The 13,982-nt window shown below is 42.2% G+C and overlaps 1 protein-coding gene across 2 annotated transcripts; it reads right to left on the bottom strand.

Annotated features, from left to right (window-relative positions):
- Positions 1-2,147: 2,147 nt before the first annotated feature.
- nes (nestin) lies at positions 2,148-12,351 on the bottom strand. Of its 2 annotated transcripts, XM_035405742.1 has the most exons (5): positions 11,387-12,351; positions 9,775-9,899; positions 8,009-8,082; positions 6,689-7,099; positions 2,148-6,658 (listed from the first exon to the last, which is right to left on the bottom strand). In XM_035405742.1, the coding sequence occupies exons 1-5, from the start codon at positions 12,197-12,199 to the stop codon at positions 3,915-3,917; spliced, it is 4,167 nt and encodes a 1,388-aa protein (XP_035261633.1). In that variant the 5' UTR covers positions 12,200-12,351; the 3' UTR covers positions 2,148-3,914. The 2 variants fall into 2 exon arrangements, with proteins under 2 accessions (XP_035261633.1, XP_035261623.1); XM_035405732.1 differs by having other exon boundaries at positions 2,148-7,099.
- Between the last annotated feature and the right edge of the window lie 1,631 nt (positions 12,352-13,982).

Genomic DNA, 13,982 nt, shown 5'->3' with positions numbered 1-13,982 from the left:
TCTGGTTACCAGATTGACCATGCGGTCGTGCAATCGCCAGATTGACCATGCGGTCGTGCAATTTTTCGCCGGCCCGTGCGTTCGTTGGGAGAACTATTTGGACATCTGGATCGTGGCCGACGCAATCTCGCGGCTCATGATTCCTATTGTGCTCACCATAATCACCCTCTCGTTAAAACATTAAATCATGTACACGGTAGTATGGAGGTTGACTGGTCGAGGGTGTTCTCCTAGGACAATGGAAAGTAGCCAGCGCAATCTCGCGGTGAAAGACTCCTCTCTCCCTCACCAGAACATACTCCCGTTAAATTAGAAAAACCTTCATCCCGGATTATAGCCAAGATGGAGAGTTGTGCTCGACAAGCGTAGGCCCGTGCCATGCCCTTGGTCTCCCCCGACCAACCACGCAGTCTATGTACTGTGATGGGGGGAGCTATTGTAATATTCTACGCCCTAACCCTAACCCTAACCCTAACCCTTACCCTTACCCTTACCCTTACCCTTACCCTAACCCTTACCCTTACCCTTACCATTTTACCCTTACCCTTACCCTTACCCTTACCCTTTTACCCTTACCCTTACCCTTACCCTTACCCTTACCCTTTTACCCTTACCCTTACCCTTACCCTTACCCTTACCCTAACCCTTACCCGTACCCTTACCCTTTTACCCTTACCCTTACCCTTACCCTTACCCTTTTACCCTTACCCTTACCCTTACCCTTACCCTTACCCTTACCCTAACCCTAACCCTAACCCTAACCCTTACCCTTACCCTTACCCTTACCCTTACCCTAACCCTAACCCTAACCCTAACCTTAACCCTTACCCTTACCCTTACCCTAACCCTTACCCTTACCCTTACCCTTGATCAAGTTCTTATCTGAAAAGTAGTCTATTACCTAAAATATTACATTATTTAACAAAATACAGAAATGTATCTGTAAAATTTCATTTTTTGGAAAATTCATGTTTGGAAATCTCAAATTTGCTCTTTTCTACTGACACACTAATGCAGAAAACAAAAAATAAACATTTAAGACCAAATATATACTATATCTTATATTTAAAAATCTAGGGTGCCTAAGACTTTTGCACAGTACTGTATAATTAAAAATTAAACATTTAAAACAGATGTCATGGTTGTCATAAAATTAGTAAATATAATATTAGTTCAGTCACAATTAATAATTGTCAAACAAACACAATTGTGTTTAGTAAAAGGCATCTTTTTGTAAGGTCACTCTGGTAGTGAATTTCATATGCACCACTCTCATGAAAATTAGTAGTTCTGAGTGAGAGAAAAGGCTGGGTAGGGGAGGGGGAATCGGGAGAGAAATTATAGGCAGCTGAAGTCATTTCATTACAGCAGACAATGTTTCTGCTATGAATAGGCTTTTAGATTGGCTGCTGCTGGAGAATGGACTTTGCATTTTCACTTTATGCAATCCATTATGAGAGAGAGAGAGAGAGAGAGAGAGATAGAGAGAGAGAGAGAATGAGGGACAGAGAGAGAGACGGGATTGCTTCTTAAAATAACTGCCATTGTTCTGAAAATTAACAAATGAATGGTTGCAGGAAAAGAAGGCTGAGGATGGAAGAGAGAGAAGGAGGTGAGGTCATCTATTGTCCATGGCTGCCTGGCTGCTTGTTTTTTTTTTCCTAACTCCTTTAGACCTTTTTCCCTTTTAAGGACAGACGTTTTTCTTGCCTGCAATGAGGGTAGTGATGCTGAGGAACAGCCAAGTACAAACAACGTCTCCACACTGACTTTTTGTGTCTTGCAGTATTTTTTGTGGGATTTTGAAAATGGCCACTAAAACAGGCAAGGGGTAGTGACTTTCATCAGTGTATGAAAACCAGGATTTTATTTCAACCTCAAGGAAAAAATTATGTGGGAGAGGATTTGGATGAGGCAGGAATGGACAATATATATTTTTTCCTTTTATCTCTAAAAGGTTATCATTATATAGGATAAATTGGTTCATTCTAATTTACACAGTGCCTTAATGACCTACCTTTTATTCATTTCATTATCCATTATATTAAAGAGTTTCTTATTTTTGGATCTTTTTACTAGATCAAATTTACCTACATTCCGAGCCATGAAATTTGGTAAGTTTGAAAAGATTGAAACACACTACAAACCACTTTCAAATGAGTTTATTTTCCATAATACTACAAGGTTAGGTTTTCGAAAATCCACCATGCATGGGTGTTCACAAAGAATCCAATCAAAGCAATACAACAACACAAAAGACCCAGAAATGTCATTTTTTATGCAAGTACCAAAGGTAATCAAGTTGTACTGGTGCCAGACTAAAAAGTTAGACTCAGAGGAACCTTTAACATGTGATCTCATGAAAGAATTGTACTTTTTAACTAATGATTTAAAACAGGCAGTTCTGAACTTAACAGTCAGTTCTGGTCTGTGCCACTGTTACTGGATAGCTTTTTCCATCCAATGTTCACAGTTCAGTGCTGTATAGTTGGTGTGCACACTTGGTGTACAGACAACCTTCAATCCCATCCTTCAACACACAACCTAAACTTCCTCATATACCCTCGCTGTTTCATTTCTACCTGAGTGGATATGGCAGGCACTATGTTGAGAGGTGAATGTGAATTCAGTGGTAGCTTTTGCAAGTATCTATTGGAAAGCCTAGCTGCTGTATTACCAAGTATGGCCATGTCCACCTGAATGATCTTAGGCTAAATTATGCTGTATTGTAGTTTAAAATAGGCCTACCTGTGTTATTGCACAAATTTGTGGAGAAACTGCATGAATATTCCTGAATTCCACACATTACAGAAATGCATACCCCTACTGTACTGTTCATGCTTCGCGTTAGTCATCATGAACCTGAACACAATCTGTTTTTTTAAATATTATTATTATTACTATTCAAACCTGTGATATCACAATTGCTTAAATTAAAATATCTAATGAGTTTACATAACCAAGTGTCAAAAAGGTGGCTGTAATTTTATAGAGCATGGTTTTGCAATGAATCCCACCTATATGTTTGAACCTGATCAGGTTACATTTCAGGAGCTTAAATAGAAGGAGCAGTTAAATAACAACAATAATTTGAGACATGCACAATAAGTCCCTTGGCGGTGTATTCTAGTGAAACTGTTTGGTCACAGGTTTATAAAACCTGTGTGGGAACTAGGAGGGAGTCTGTGAAGGCAGGATTTAGATTCAGCTGGAAACAGGCCCCTGGGTTCTACTACAAATGCCTAGTTGTGGATTATTCCCCCTATGGTAAAACATGGTAATTAATTCAGTGCAGACAGTGCTTAGTGCAAAATGAGATTTTGAAAAGGAAGTCACCAGTGTGCCTAAATAATAGATCAGCCCAACTGCCCAACACAGGTGCTGGTGAGTACACTGCTCCACTTTGTTCATTCTTACTGGTAAATGCAAAATCAATCATGGCAATCAATGACAGGTTTGACCCTATGCTGGTCCAGACTTGATTGTGGACATTTTCTTGCATGAATGGCTTTAATGTTCATCTTCTATATGCTGGCCAGATTGAAAGGCAGTCCTGACAGTTTGCTACATACTGAAAATGTGTTAAATAGAACCTTTGAGGGAGTAGGTTATGTTAAGGCATTTTTGACATGTTGCCATTAATTGAATTCACAGCCTTGGTGTTCACATACCAACAGTCCTCTGAGTATCCTACTTTAGCATAATTAATGATGTGCAAGCTTGTAGTTACATAATGGTAAAGGATCTTAATTTGGTGAGTTCGACTTCATAAATAGAACACAATTAGTGTTGCAGTGGAGGTGTATTACAAACCAAGAAACACCTTCTGTTCAGTTGTAAAATTATTGTTAGTATAAAAGAGAAGGACTGCGGTTCTCTAATGAAACACTTCCCCTGATCTCTAGAAGTCCTTTTTATTCTTCCCCGGAGGACCAGGAATCCCCTTCATCCAGAGAATCTTCTGAATGGTTTCCATCTTCCTCCATCTTTCCACCTGAGAGCTGATTTACCTGCACTGGAATTTGTTTCTGCTCTGTCAGAGATGGGACCTGGGACATCTTCATGTTTCCTTCAGTGTGCTCACTTGTCCCCAAGAGGTTCTCCATGTCTCCCCATGACACTCCAAAAGCAAGTTTCTCTTGAGGATTATATGCAGCCTCCATCTTCTTTGATGAGCTCCAGTCATGTTCGTGTAAAGTAGTACTTCGTAAGTTATGAAGGTCATGGCATTTCCCATTGGTTTGGTGTAGTGCTTCAGTTTCCTTAACCTTGAAGATACCATCCTCCTCATCTGATGTGATGTTAGGAGAACCTCCAGAGGGCTGGCTGGCAACCCTCAACTTCTCTTCAGCAATACAATCTATGCCAACCTCACCCTCATTGTGTAAAAACATCTGCGAACATTCAGCTACATTCTCAACACTTTGAATAAGTGATTCATGTCCCCATAGCTTTGCACTTGGGCTCTCCCTTTGGTCCTGTAGGACTGCATCCCATTCTGTTCTCTCATCAGTAACTTCCTCTGCTACATTCTCTGGGCGAGGATGAGAGACTTCTGAGGAATGCCTCGCTGATTCACCCAGGCCTTCAGAAAGATTGCTTGTACTGAGTCTGGCCACCGATTCCTCCTGATTCACAGGCACTTCTTCCTGTTTAATGGGCTGCAACGACTGACTGGCATTGGGTGAGTCATCTTCAGAACTGTATTCATCTAAGTCAGAATTGGCAGTATTAACGATACTTCCCATAGTGCTGCTGAACTCACTGTGCAGGGAAAGCTCATCTGTGAAATCCACATTAGTTAGCATAGACATATTCTGTCCTTCTTCTCTCCTGTCGGTAAGAACTTCTGTTTCCTCAGCGTGTGCTCCCTCTCCTGGACCCTCAACTGAGTTTGTATTTTGTGTTGGTGTTATTTCTACAGTTCTACTAAACGGTGGTTGTTCGCATAATTCCTGTAGTACACTTGGAGGAGATAAAAATGCAGCAGCTAAGGACTCAGTATGTGATCTTATGACTTCCTCCTCTGTGTCTGAATGACTCTGAGAACTCACCTCCCTGCCGCTGTTGACAGAATCCAGTGGCTTTAGGGTCTCAGTTTCCTCTAGTTTATTGTCACGGTACTCAGTCTGAAGTCCCAATGCAGCTTCATTGTCTACTGTCTCACCTTTCAAGTCATCATTAGAATAGAGGGACAGTGAATCCCTCTCCTGCACCACATGCCTATGTCCACCATTTTCCTCTTCACTGCTGTTTTCCATTGGATCGGTCATGAAATCTGTGGGCCCTGCCACATGATTGGTTTCATCCTGCAAAGCTACGCCCTCTTCTACAACTTTCTCACTTTCTTCATCATCTGTGAAAATAATTTCTTCCCCCGTTGGACAGCTGGAAGCATCCATCTCTTCTCCTTGGAAGAGTTCTCCAGCAGCCTCCTCTTTCGCTGCGTCCCTCTCAGGCTCTTCATCCAGGTCCTCCATGAAATCTATGCTTTTGGATGTGATAACCCTTCTTCTGTCCTCTCCCCAACATCCTTTGTCATCATTACCTTCATCCTCGCTTAAGTCACTGTCCCCCAATTGCGAGGCCTGAGTGTTCATATCCGCCTCATCGCTCTTGTAACGGATCAGCGGGCGTGTGTCAGCAAGGGTGTTCTCCAGCGAGTAGCTGCCATTGCTCTCCAGCTCTCCACCCTCAGTCCTCCACGAATGGGAGGCATTCTCCTCCTCAGAGAAGTCCAGCTGCTCTGCATCTGAGGATGTCTGCTCTTGTTGGATGTCCCCTGGATTTACATCTATTTGTAAGACGGGATCTCCATCAGCAGAAACGACAGCAATTTCAGTGTCTAAATCTAGTCTATTTTCTTCCATTGGACTGCTCTCCATCACTTCATTCATCATATCATCCATTCCCTCTCTCATTTCTCCCTGTACTGATTCATTATCATGGCCCAGTTCCTCATTATTGTCTGTACTGTCAGTCTTTGTCTCACTTACATTGCCTCCATCCCATGTATCCAATCTGGCCTTCTCTGACTCCAACTCATCTTCCACTTGCTCTGCAGGCTCAGACCCATCAGGCAGATCATCTCCATTGCACTTATCTTTTATCTTATTTTCATTTTCATTAACTAGACCTTCTTTTGTTTTGCCCTCATGACTCAAAACCTCTTCTGATAGCATGGTGGCTTTTAATGACATAATTGAGTCGCATTTTTCTGCAGCTTGCACATATTTATTGAAATCACCAAGGTTGCTATAATCATTTGTTGAATCGAAAGCATAATCCATGTCTTTAATATCAGACCCTGATCCTAATTCAAATTCAGAGGCTTTAGCAACTGCTCGCTCAGTCTCTTCTCTCACTTCTTCCTTTTCTCCCCAGACATATAAGGGAGCGTGTTCAGATTCAATGGCCCCTCCCGCTGGCACCACCGCGTCTTCACAATCCTTGGAAGATTGATGTGGTTCAGGCTCTGAGAGATTCAGCGTGACATTGGAGCTACCAGGTGCTGGGATCTCTGGATGGAACTGTGAAGGAACATCAGCGCTGAAAACTGTTGAGTGACAAGCAGTAGACTGTAGCTCCACGTTGGGCTCTGCGCCATTCAGACCTGTGTGTTTTTCAGGCTCTGCATTGAGTGAATGCTCTTCCTTTTCTCCCATTTGATCCATGCTGACATCTGAGCCTCCCGCGGCAAACTGATCAATGCTACAGTTCTCCACTGGTGCGCCAGCGGCATCTACTTCCAGCGATCTTGTGGCTGAGAGAGCTGCATCATGACTAACCTCTTCCTGGACCTCCTTCTCCCTGAAGTGTTCAATTGAACCATTACCGTTCAACACACCTTCAGGGCAAGGTGTTGACTGAACTGCATGCTGGGAGGATTCCACACTCCATCCACCTCGTTCTTCTGTAAACCCAGCACTCTTGGGCTTAAAGGCATCTTGTTGTGAGATCTGGACAGGTCTCATTGCCGTGGCCACTGCTATGTCTTGAGTTCTCTTCCCAAGATTAATGGAAATAGGGGTGGTGATGTGGCTGCCATTTTGTGTAGTCTGGAGCTTTTGCTTAACACCTCGATGGCTGGACCCTCCATCTACGAATGACACAGGAAAATATGTTTGAATGGACACATCTTGTTGAACGGTCATGGGTACAGGCACAGGCAATGACAATTAGTCATCATCATTCAATGTGTGCTCACAAAGGACCATCAAATGGAAAGAAAATATATAATCACTTCAGGACATAGTTTACAGTTGATATAATTTTGTTATATTTAATATTTTCTATAAAAATATGCATGTTCCTGTATAGATGAATGAATTCATCAGCCAAACCATTTAATGTTTCCTGAAACTAAAATTGGCTTAACGTAAAACCCCTGGTATTTAAAAATAAAGAAATAAATACATTTCAAATAAAATTTCAAATAAAATTAAAATATTTTTAAATTACTTGGAATAAATGTGCATTAAACGAATGCATTCTGAATTAGATAAAGACTAGGCAAGCACACCCCAATGCCCTAGTCACAGGGATTAGACAGGATAGGTTTTAATGGGTAGATATTGATCATCTCTTCCTTCCATCTGGTTAAAATTACAGGAAGGTCATGTGATTGAATGACCTTTAGGGACCACTATGGGCAGCTCACATTACCGAGCAGAAAGCACATTCAGTGTAGAATCACATCACCCATTATCCTAGGAACGATGTGGGCATGTGCAGAAAGGGGTCATGCTAAGCTTTCTGAGTGCACAATAGGATATTGCTCTACAAATAATTAATTAGGATCATCTTTCAGACTTGGGCTATACAGTGTTATTGCAATACAATGTACTGCTGTTAAATGCGAAAAAAATATTTTGTACATTTATTGACATAGATTTTTTCAAACAGCAAATTTTTTTATTCATTCATTTTTTGCATAAAGAAGTAAAAAATCTTCTACATCTCTCCATTACACTAATGTATAATACATCTATGCTTCTGCGAGACATACCAACTGTAAATGACCCCCAGGGATCGTTGATGGAAGGCTTGTCGACTCTCAGACTCTCATTGTCCAACAAAGCTCTGCAAAAAAGACATGGTCAGAGAGATGTGCTTAGGTGAAACACTCTTGATTGTAAAGGACACATGCAGTACAAACCAGCTAATGCATCTGTACAGCAGTGCAATGTGGAAACTGTAGCAATTGACAGATAATTAACACTTAAAGGGTGTTCATTTAAAGGTTTAAAGGGAACACTGACTGAAAGTAAGTGTAATGTTAATTATGACTGAAATAGGCAAGGTTACATCAGATATCAGATTTAAATATATTTTAGTGGATCTAACCTTTTAGCCTCTTCAGACTTAGTGTCATTTATTTATGACTGGTAATAATGTAAGAGCATAAAAAAAACATACAAACATGCCATGACTTGACAAGAATTCATTTGGGATGTTGTTTGGTCTATTGAGAGAATTTAGTCAGCGTGTTTTTTTTTTTGTTTTTTTTTAGTCTGGGTGCTTTTTAGGCGATAGGCAGGTGGGTGGTGCCTTTTGTTAGACAGAAGCAGCAGGCAGAATCTGTTGTTATGGTAATGCAGTGACAGCTCTCTCATTGTCTGGCCATCTGGGGTAGACTGCTGTCATTCCCTTTATCTTGCGAGCAATGCCTGAGATATGAGGTCTCTGACTCATAAGGCCTCGCTGACATACCGACACACAGGCGGACAGACACAGCAGTTCCCAGCAGCCCGAGCAGCATTATTACCCTCGTTCTGAGGTCTGCTCCAATTTCATCATTTAGATGTGCCATTATTGTAAATATGACCGCTCAGATTCATCTGGAGCCAATATACATAATTAAAATGTATATAATAATTTGAGAGTTTAGGCAATACATGAACAAAATAATCTGACTGAATGGCCATGCCTTCTATATATTATAATTAGTGAACACTGGCAAGCTCTTATATAATTAGGTCAAATTCACAGTGTGGGATGCCATCTTACATCACTTCTATGTTTTTGATGCACGTAGGTGCACCAACTCTGCTACATAATGGATTGAAATTATTGCTGTAGACTGCTGGCCTCAAGGATGAAATTGATATGTCTAAAGAAAATCATTTAGATGCCATTTATCCTGTCTGTTTCCTTGCCTCTACTCCCACATACTCCCAGAACGCTGTGGCTGTTTTTTTTTTCCGCAGCAGATGGACCTGGGTCAATACTGGGGGAGGAGAGAAAAGGTCCCTTTTCAGTGATGAGCTCCAAAGTTTCTCTGCACAAGAAAGAAATGGCCCCAATCTGTCCAATGACCCTCTCTTTAGAAAGCTACTCCTTCTCATGCAACAAATCCAAAGGTTCATGACAACTTCATTCTAGGCTTTGCTCTTCCCAGATTTAAAACATAGCCAGCATAGCATAGCAAAGCATAGTCAGGCTGCTGAAAAAAAGAATATAAAATGTTTGACCCAGGCCCGAACATTTCTGTTTCTCTATGTTGTATTTCACTAAAATGACGTGGTTGGAAGTTTTATGAGGACAGGCAGGTGATGGTGAATGAAGAACATGACAAAGAGGCCACTGAGCTGTATATAATTAGGTTAGCATTCCATTTTGCACTCAGATCATGGCTCTGGCTATGGATATGCCCTTGGTAGGAGTCACAATAATGAGCGACCCTGACTGATGAATACTACGGTGGTTACAGAGCAGGCCTTAGTACTTAGGTGTAGGGATTGATGGGAACAGGGAAATGTCTGAGACTTGTACCTGTAGGTGGCCACCTCCAGCCCCAGAGACATCTTCAGCTGCATGAGGTTGTGTCTGTCATCCAGGATGTCAGAAATCTGGTCCCTCATGTTTGCCTTCTCCCCCTCCAGGGATTCCAGATGGGCCTGAGAAACAGGAAGACAAGATGGAAAGATAAAATAATAATAAAAAAGAAACACGAATATGAACACATGACTCATAACCCAATAAACCCTAAATTGCAGCCCTTGTAATGAATTTCGACAGCATCAAAGGCCAAAACCTTTTTAGCATGTGCAAAAAACCAACATGGGGCTTGAAACTGCAGGAATTGCAGCTCTCAATCTCATGGAGCCGCAATGTGATTTGTTGACCTTTTTAACTCATTTAATACTTCAGTGACCTGGAAGCAATTCCTGGCTGCTGTCTGCCAACACATAATCAAATATCTCCCCAACCCTGCCCACCCAGCTCACTCTTGTATCCCAGAATTTTAAAAAGAAGGGGATCATTTGCATTTAAAATGAGTTTTCTTCCTCGCAGTCCACAGGCTTGAGCTAAAGAGACAACGCAGCGTTGCACAATGCTTTCCAACCGTTGGCCGGACATTGAGAAGGTACACAATGCACTGGCCTGTCCGAGACAAAATAGGGAGACAGAGAAACTAAGGCTGCATTGTGATAAACTCAGAAGGGATCAGCCTTTTCCAACTGCTGCAGCTGGCTCAAGTTGAAATGGATCAAAAGAACACAAACTTAATTTATCATTCCAATAAACTTTAAGTTTTTAAATTAGCTTATATAAATAAATCACATAAAACCTAAAAATGTTTAATGGAAGAATTTCAATGTCTGAATTTTCAGTTGACATGTTTACTTTCTCTTCTCTGTTTTCTCTTGCTGTATGCATTACCTGTGTGTTCCTTTACCTGAAATTGGTCAGAGAACAGATGAGATCCACAGTCAAATATATTGGGATTACCCAATCTCATCAGTAGTTTATTAATGGAATCTAACCAGAAGAACTGAGATCAATTCATTCAAACGTACCTCACCTCTACATAGGAGCCATTTTTATTCTAAACAAATACAAAGGATTTACACGCGTTGAGTACGGCAGGTGGTAATATGTTTTCCACTGCAATACTGTCATTGTGCCTGGCAGAAGACCTACTGCACGACTTTATAAAGAAGCATCATCCAGCATTGCTGACGACCGAACATATGCTGCTTGACTTACTTCAGGTTTGAAAACTCATCACTCCTTCCTGTTCATTTCATAGAATATTGTCACAGAACGTCCTGTCGTATCATACTTCCTGTCATATGAAGATGTATAAGGCTATTCCAGGATTAGGCTAGAATGTTTAGAGCATATTATGGTCATATAAGGTAAAAAAAGGTTGCATATTCATCTTTTCCCCCAGTTAATCCTGCTTCTGGAGTAACACCAGTGTTTACAGTAGCTCATGGAACAGCCTATATGTGGTTCAAATAATTTTGTTGGACTTCAAAATTGACATCTTTTTGCAATAAAATGTTACTGAAATGTAGATTATAGTACAATTATAAAACAAGATTATCAGTGTATAATTTCCCCATAACAAGGACAGCACCTTTACACCACTTCTCACCTGGAGTAGCTCAAGCTCCTTCAGGTCTCTGTTCCTTTGTTGTGAAACTTTCTCCTCCAGCAACTTCTTCTTGTTCTGGGCCCCATCCAGCTCCTTGGCCAGGTGCTGCACCATCAAACTGCTCTCCCTTTTTTCCTGGGTCACTTGGGCCGTATGATCCCTGGCCTGGGATAGTGAGTCCTCCAGTCGCTTCACTTGGTCCTGGTATGTAGCTGCCGCCTCCTGCCACGCCCGGGTCGCCCTCTGTGAATACTGGTGGCCCAGATCCTGAAGGTCGAGGACCTGTGTCTGCGGAGGGGCCATGAAGACAGGCCGGGCGTGGCTCAGCCTGGCTTGCAGATGGGACACCTCCTCCTGGTGGATGTCCAGCTGGAGCTGCAGCTCCTTCTCCAGCTGGGCCACCTTCTCCCGCAGCCAGATCTGGGCCCTCCTCTCCTCCTCCAGCTCCTTCTTGCTCTCCACCATCCTCTTCCTGGCCTCCGCCTGGGTGGCGGCCTCCTTCTGCCTCTGGAACTGTAGAGCCTGCAGATCCTCACTCAGGTTCCCCACCTCCAGCTCCACCCTGTCCCTCTCCATCCACGCTGCCTCCACCTCCCCCCTGGCTTTCCTCAGTTGGCCCTCCAGCTCTCCCTTCCAAGCCTGGGTGTTCCTGCTCCCCTTCAGTGCCTGGATCTCCTCCTTGAGAAGCTCGTTTTCCTCCTCCAGGAGCTTCACCCGGCTCAGGTACGTCTCCAGCCGTTTGTTGAGATCCAGCATCTGGTGCTTCTCTGACCCGAGGTGGCCACGGAACTGTCGAGTCACTGGGACCGCCATGTTACAGGAATGTCTCTCTCTTTCTGTTTGTCTCTATCCACTCTCTCTTTCTCTCACTGGCGTGTGGGGTGTCAGCAGGGCTGGTGGTCTACGGCTCAGTGCCCCTTGGAGTGCAGATGCTTATGAGAAACACCCCTTTCATACTGAGATTCAGAAAAGGGGGAGGGTTAAGGAAAAGAGGGGCGGGAGTGGAGGGGCATAGGGAGGAGTGACCAGCAATGTGCATTTGGTGTTAACTCTACAAGCCCTGGGATGTAAGCAGAATGCTGTGATCACTCTTTCTTTTTTGCACTGATTTTAAAAAAGAATCATCTAAAAATATACATCTGAAATGTGGCTTTCATCATTCCAGAATTTTCTTCATATGTGACAAGTAATCATGCTGTAATAATGATATACAATGTAAAGAATAAAACCATTCTTTTTTTCTGTCTAATATTATAAAATAAAATTATTTTAGAACATTAGATATATGCCAATATTTTTTTGTATTATTCAAGCTTTCTCAAACAGCTTAGCGAGAGGGACATTCTATAGAAGGTTGTGTATTTAAAGAGCTTAACTTGATCATCTCAAAGTAATATAAAAGTGCACTAGTAAGCTTATGAGTACTTTGCACACATCAATGCATATCAATACATAACATATATTTCTGCATCACATATGGTTGTGCCTTCTATTTAAACATTCATGTGACAACACTTAATGTTTTTACAATGAAACATTATTTTATGGCATTTTCAGACAGGGCGTAGTGCAAAAACTGAAGGATGAATATAAACGCAGACACTTCAGAGGCCCTCGTCACTGCTGCTCCCTCTAGTGCCTGATTTTGGGAGGTGCTTTGAGCTCAATCTGCATGAGGATATTCTGGATCAGGAACAGGCAACTTTCATCCTTTAGTTGCTTATTCATTTTTTTTTCATGTCGTTTCCATCCAAGCCTGTAATTCAACAATTGGATCAATAATATGGTTAAACAATTGTTTACAGAATTTTACTATTTATGATGAACTGAAAAGTGTGTCCTCCTGAACAGTGAAGGAATTGCCTTTGGACATTCAAATGTTTAAATATTACACAAATTTTGGTTTTGGCAGTTTGACATGACAGTGTGGGTGTGTGTTGCAGTGCTTGGGTGTGTCTAGCAGAGAGTCTTGCATGCAAGGAGCTCTTCCTGATTCTTGCGACGCTGTTACACTGGTTCAAGTTTCTGGCCTGAAGATGGGAAGGTGGGAGGGTCCCTGACTACACTCTTATTTTTGGTCTCAATCACTCACCCAAACCCTTTGAACTGGCCGTTAGACAAGGAGAAAAATTAGGCACCTGTGGGGTCAGGCCCCACCAGCAGATGGCACTGTAGTGCACAAAGCATGGTAACATATATAATTAATCTAGTAATTAATTAATGCAAATATAATCTTGTCCAATAAAGTAAACTCGCAAAATCGTCACAATCGTAGGAGTGCTGCTTGGACTCATTTTCCTTAAACAATACAGGCGTGTGTGCATGTGTGCATGTGTGCGTGCGTCCGTGCGTGTGCATACTTCCGGAGTGGCGCTGACAGTGAGCTCTCTCGTTGCGTGCGACGGGGACGGCAGCTTTACAGCCACACAGAGCTGTGACCCGGGACAAAGTGTACCAGTTGTCCCCCCTTATCTGCAGTCCCGCGTGTGCGTGAGCATGTGTGTGCGTGTGTGTGTGTGTGTGCATGTTTAAAGAACAACAAAAATTTAAATGATTCCTCGTTAAAATGTCAGACGAGTCGCTCCAAAAAAAAAAA

Source organism: Anguilla anguilla, chromosome 1 (genome assembly GCF_013347855.1).
Source record: "Anguilla anguilla isolate fAngAng1 chromosome 1, fAngAng1.pri, whole genome shotgun sequence".
Taxonomy (NCBI): domain Eukaryota; kingdom Metazoa; phylum Chordata; class Actinopteri; order Anguilliformes; family Anguillidae; genus Anguilla; species Anguilla anguilla.
The sequence above is the reverse complement of the archived record's forward strand: the minus strand, read 5'-3'. Positions and strand labels throughout refer to the sequence as shown.